Below are 6,000 nucleotides of genomic sequence, written 5' to 3'. Positions count from 1 at the left end.
TATTAAAACACAGAAGGAATTAATAGTTGATATTTAGTGAGCTGATATTCTGTGTCAGGCAGTGTTCTAAGAACTCTAGATGTTTTAATTCATTTTCTCCACACATCAACCTTATGAAGATAGGTACTATTATTGTCTGTTTTACTCCTGTGGAAACTGAAGTACAAAGACGTTACATAACTTGTAGAATGTTAATTCGAACCCAGCACTTCTGTATGTCAGACTGTATTCTCAAACCTCAACCACGAGGCTAGGGAGCAGCCATCTTGTTTGTAATCAGCAAGAACTGCAACTCCCGGCATCACTCGCGGCAGCGGCCCTCCACATACAACAAATCCCGGCATGCCCTTGGGCGGCCCGGGGTGGAGGGTTCTAGAAGGCGTGACGTGGGGTCGGGAGCGGGCTTGGAGGCGGGTACTAGCTCTTGGCGGTCGCTGTGGCCGCAGCCGCCGGACCTGGGGACGCGGGCAGCTGGGGCGGCAGGAGCAGCCTCCTTGTCTCGCCGGCTATGGCCGCTCTCGGCCGGCCCTTCAGCGGGTTGCCCCTGAGCGGTAGCTCGGACTTCTTACAGCCGCCGCCGGCCTTCCCCGGCCGGGCCTTCCCGCCGGAGGCGGACGGCGCCGAGCTGGCCCCGCGGCCGGGGCCCCGCGCCGCTCCGAGCAGCCCCGGCGGGAGCGCGGCGCGCGGACGGTGAGGAGCCCGGCGGGCGGCGGGCGCGGGGTGGGAGGGCGCGGACTGCGCTCACGGGCTCGTGAACCCTCCCGCGAACCTTCGAGGGAGGCTTCTTAGCTCCACTTTACAGACGAGGAAACTGATCCCCAGAGACGTTAAATGTTAGTCCGCAGAGGTCGCCTGCCCCAGAGTCCGGAGTTCGGACCTCTGTCCGACTGCGCCTCAGAGAAGCGTGGAGACTTTGCGAAGTCGCTGGGGTCGTACCGGCGCGGCTGGGATTGGAACCCGGGCCCACTCGAGCCTGGATGTCCACTCGGCGTGCACATGCCTCGCTCGTTCTCCAGGCTGCGTCGCGTCCGCTAATGGCAACGACTTTCAGTGCCTCTCAGTTTTCTCATCTGCAAAGTGGACGCAGAAAATCTGTCCTCATAGTGAGATTCTGGAAATAAAGTGCTTAGCACAGTGCCTGCACCCAATACGGTTTTCTTACGTTGGTCCCCAGATTCGTTTCCCACTATTGACGAAACAAGAAGTTTAGATTTCAGCTTCTACTTATGAAGCAAGCACCCAACATTTACCTTACTGTTCTCGTGACCTATGTATACATGTCACTCAGCGATGAAAGAGGGGCAGTTGATGCGTGTAGAGTGGGCAAGATTATTGGAGCAAGAAAAAGCGGATGCTGTAAGCACAAGCTCACATTTCTCAGTTGACGGATTTGTTTCTGTTTGTTTTTGCAGTATTTCAGTTCACTGTAAAAAGAAACACAAGCGAGAGGATGATGATGATGAGTAAGTTTCAGATGCCATTTATTAACTAAATGGTCACCGTTAATTTAACCTCTTTATATCATAAATTTGTTTATTTTTCTAATTAAAGAAGTTACGTATTTACAGAACAATCATGCATAAAATACAGGATTCCCGTATTCCACGTTATTACTAAACTACTTGTTTAATGGAAAAGTGGAACAGGTGTCCCTGGAAACAAGGGACAAGAAACCAAAAACATTGATTTGGGGAAGAGAGATAGAGTCTGATGGAGATTTAACTCTGTAACTGGCTGTAAGTTGTGAATTTGAACTATGTGAATATTATTACATGTACAAAAAAAAAGTCTAACTGTCCAGAAGGATGCATATTTAAAGTCTTTTATTAAAAAAAACTCCCAGTTCTTTTTCCAAGAGGAACCCCTGTTACCTGTTTCCTCTCCCTCGTTTTAAAGATAGTCTAAAAATTTTCAAGCTTAATAAGATACAGATGACACTACAACACATTGTTCTTTTCCTTTTATTATCCTGTGGCTTGTTCCATATCGGCACATGGAGTTCTACCTAATTTCTTTTTTAACATTTGAATGGAATTCTATTGTAGGGCTAGGTATAGATAATTAACCAGTCTCTTGCTGATGGATTTCTAAGTTATATTTAATATTTGTTATTACTAACAAAGCTGTCGTGACCTTTCTCTTAAAATCATTTGTATATATTTGCAAGTTTTTGCAGAATTGTTGGGTAACAGAGTGTGTGCATTCTAAATTTGTGATCAGAAAGTGTTGCCAATTTAGGGCAGGCAATGGTGGCTCAGTGGCAGAGTTCTCACCTGCTGTGCTAGAGATGGGGTTGGATTCCTAGTGCCTGCCCATGCAAAAAAAATTTTTTTTAAGTGTTGCCAATTTATACTTCTGTTAACAGCAAGAATACCTGTTGCTTCATCTCACCAGAACTGTATTTTCAAGCTTTTTGGTTGTCACTTAACTGATAGATGAAAAATTGCATTTCGTACATAGGCAGTCTAATAGAAAACTGGGTAAAAGAATTCCCCAGAGAGGAAATGCAAATGACCAACCAACAAACGGAGAGGTGTTCCACCTCATCAGTCTTTAGCAAAAGGCCTAATAAAACTGCAATGAGATTCCACTCTACTGCTGGATATTGGAAAGGATGTGGAGCAGCAGGAACTCCCCACACTATGGAGAGGAGTGGAAATTGGTACTTTGAAATACAAATTGGCATTATTTAATAAAGTTGAAGGTACGTACACCCTTTTACACAACAGTTCCCTTCCTTGAAAAGTTCACACGTATGACCAAGAGACCACGTACAAGAAAATTTATAGTAGTCTTGTTTTAATAGCTAAAAACTGGAAGCAACCTCAGTGTCTCTCAACATAAAAAAGAAGAAAGTAGAATATAAATTCACACAATGGACTCATAAGAGCAAAAAAATGAGTGAACTACACCTGCACATAGCAACATGTATGTGTCTTAGGAGCATTATATGAACAAAAGAAGCATGGCAAGACCATAAACAATATAGTTCCTTAAATATAAAGTCCCAAAACAGACGAAGTTATTTAGGGATGCATACCTAAGTGAAAGCTGTGTTTTGTTTTTTTAAAGGAAGCAGTTACCTGAAAAGACAGCAGAGTGCTTACCCCTGAGCAGGTGCGAATAGAGTACTGTTTTGCAGTCTGGCAGTGTTCAATATCTTGGATGGTATTTTCATAGATGTCTGTTTTGTAATTTTTATAGTGTATGTTTGCACTTTTTTGCACGTAGAATTTTACACTTAAGGTCAAAGACATTAGATCACTTCATTTGTATTTGTTAATTATAAGGGTTGTTGAACATCTTTTCATTTAAGCTATTTTTGTTTAATTTTGTGTAAATGATTTCATGTTTCTGCAAACTTTTTCTTGGCTTACTGGTTGTTTTCTCATTGATTCGTAAGACAGTTTTAGGGAAACTAAGCAATTTATTGTGGGTATTGCAAATGTTTCCCCCAAATTTGTAATTTGTCTAAACTTTGTGTATATTTCTTTGGACTTGCTGTGGATACAAAGGAAGATTTTTGCTTTTATCCTTTCCGGTTCCCTATATTACTGAATAAACAGTCACATGCTGAAGGGAAAAAAAAAAGTTTAAAGTGTGGGAAGTACTGACTCAAAAAGTTAACTGCCTTTGATTTACAGTTGAAGAGATTGATGCCCTGGGAGAAGGAGGGACTAGATATTTGGATATCTAATGCTGTAAAGCATGCTGCCACTTCCATTAACACTTTTCCCTCCACTTCCACCAGTTTATTTTCTATTCTTTTTTTTTATCCACCAATTTATTTTCAACCAATTTGGGTTTTAAACATTTTTTAATTCTAGAAATTCATAGAAAAATCACATAAAAAAATACCCCCTTAATGTTGACATTTTGTGTGGTAACTTTTTTACAATTGATATAAATATTAAAATCGTACAGAAACTATAGTCCATAGTTTACATTAGGTGTATTCCCCCCATATATCACTTCATTATTAATATCTTGCATTAGTGTTGTACATTTGTTAAGATTCATGAAAGAACGTTTTTATACTTCTACTATTAACTTTAGTCCATCATTTACGGTAGGGTTCACTGTTATACAGCAATATGTTTTGTCTTTTATTTTTTATTCTAGTAATATGTACAACCTAAAATTTCCCCTTTAAACCACATTCACATATATAATTCATAATATTATTATGAGTAATGCTGTTACTTACAATATTGTGCTACCATCAGCATTATCATTTCTAAAACTTTGCAGTCATCCTAAATATAAATTATGTACAAATTAATTATTAACTCCTCATTCTCGAGCTCCAACCCAGCCCCTGGTCACCTATATTCTAGATTTTAACTTTATGAGTTTGCTTGTTCTAATTATTTCAGTTCATTGAGATCATACAGTATTTGTGTCTAACTTATTTCACTGAGCATAATGTCTTCAAGTTCACTGAAGTTGTTTCAAGTATTAGGACTTCATTCTTTTTACAGTTGCATAATATTCCATTGTATGTATATACCACATTTTGTTTATCCATTCATCAGTTAAGAGTTGCTTGGGTTGCTTTCATCTTTTGGCAAGTAATGCCACTGTGAACATCAGTGTGCAAATATCTGTTGAGAGTCCCTGCATTCAGTTTTTTTGAATCTGTATCTAAAAAGAGGGATGCTGGGTCATATGGTAATTCTATACTTGGCTTTCTGAGGAACTCTCAAACTGTCTTCCACAGCAGCTGTACCATTTTACATTGACACCAGCAATGAATGAGTGCTCCTCTTTCTCTGCATTCTCTCCAAAATTTGTAATTTTTTGTTTTTTTTAACAGCACCCTTTCTAGTGGGTGTGAAATGGTACCTCATTGTGGTTTTGATTTGCATTTCTCTAGTAGCTAGTGATGTTAAGCATCTTTTCATGTGATTTTAGCCTTTTAAGAAATGCTTATTCAAGTTTTCTGCTCATTTAAAAAAAATCAGTTTTATTGAAATGTATTCACATACCATCAGTGTACAATCACTGTCTTCAGTGTGCAGAGTTGTTCTAATATCACCACAATCAACTCTAGAACACTTTGACCCTGAAGAGGGTTCTTTATGTTTCACTCTGGTTTTCCTTCTGGTAACATATATGACTCTAACCTCTCCCTTTCAACCCACATATTATTGCTCTTAATTACACTCACTGTAATGTGCTCCTGTCACTTTCATCCATTTCCAAACATTTACAATCAAACTGTTACATATTGTGCACAAATTAAGCATCAGTTCTTTGTTCTCAGCCCTCATTGTATCTTTCTGGAGATTGTATAATTATTAAACACTTTTTGGATATTAGTACTGTAAATTTGCTAATTATAGTTCATAGCAGGTCATATGATATTTGTACTTTTATATCTGACTTATTTCACTCAACAATGTCCTCAAAGTCATCCATGTAAATCATAAGCATCATGACTGCATTTCTTCTTACAGCTGCATAATATTCCACTGTAGGCATATACTGTTTTTTGTTAATCCATTCATCAGTTGATGGACACCTGTATTGTTTCTGTCTTTTGGCAGTTGTAATAATGCCACTGTGTGAATATTGGTGTGCAGTTGTCTGTTTGTGTCCCTGCTTTTAGTTCATATTTGTACCTGGTAGTGGGATTGTCAGATCGTATGGCAATTCTTTATTTAGCTTCCTGAGGAACCATCAAACTGTTGTCCATATCCGCTTTACCACTCTCTGTTCCCACCAAAAGTGAATAAGTGTTCCTATTTCTTCACATTCTCTACTATACTTGAACAGGCTTTCTGTTTTTTTAATAGTGACTGTTCTAGTAGGTGTAAAATGATTATCTCCGTAGTTTTAATTTGCATTTCCCTAATAGCTAGTTGATGTTGAACATCTTTTCATGTGCTTTTTAACCATTTGTATATCCTCTTTGGAAAAATATCTATTTGTGTCTTTTGCACATTTTTAAATTGGGTTGCCCTTTTATCATTGAGTTGTAGGATCTCTTTATATATC

The 6,000-nt window shown here is 39.2% G+C and overlaps 1 protein-coding gene across 4 annotated transcripts in view; it reads left to right on the top strand.

Moving 5' to 3' along the window:
• Positions 1-373: 373 nt before the first annotated feature.
• Positions 374-6,000, top strand: part of CCDC117 (coiled-coil domain containing 117) — a 35,525-nt gene continuing 29,898 nt past the window's right edge. For 3 of the 4 annotated variants that reach the window (XM_077160662.1, XM_077160661.1, XM_077160660.1), the window contains exons 1-2: positions 374-690; positions 1,413-1,463. In XM_077160662.1, the coding sequence (XP_077016777.1) occupies positions 509-690; positions 1,413-1,463 (233 nt within the window). In that variant the 5' untranslated portion in view covers positions 374-508. The remainder of the gene's footprint in view (positions 691-1,412; positions 1,464-6,000) is intronic. The other variant, XM_077160659.1, reaches the window with a different exon arrangement.

Source organism: Tamandua tetradactyla, chromosome 5 (assembly GCF_023851605.1).
Source record: "Tamandua tetradactyla isolate mTamTet1 chromosome 5, mTamTet1.pri, whole genome shotgun sequence".
NCBI classification, from domain to species: domain Eukaryota; kingdom Metazoa; phylum Chordata; class Mammalia; order Pilosa; family Myrmecophagidae; genus Tamandua; species Tamandua tetradactyla.
The sequence above is the reverse complement of the archived record's forward strand: the minus strand, read 5'-3'. Positions and strand labels throughout refer to the sequence as shown.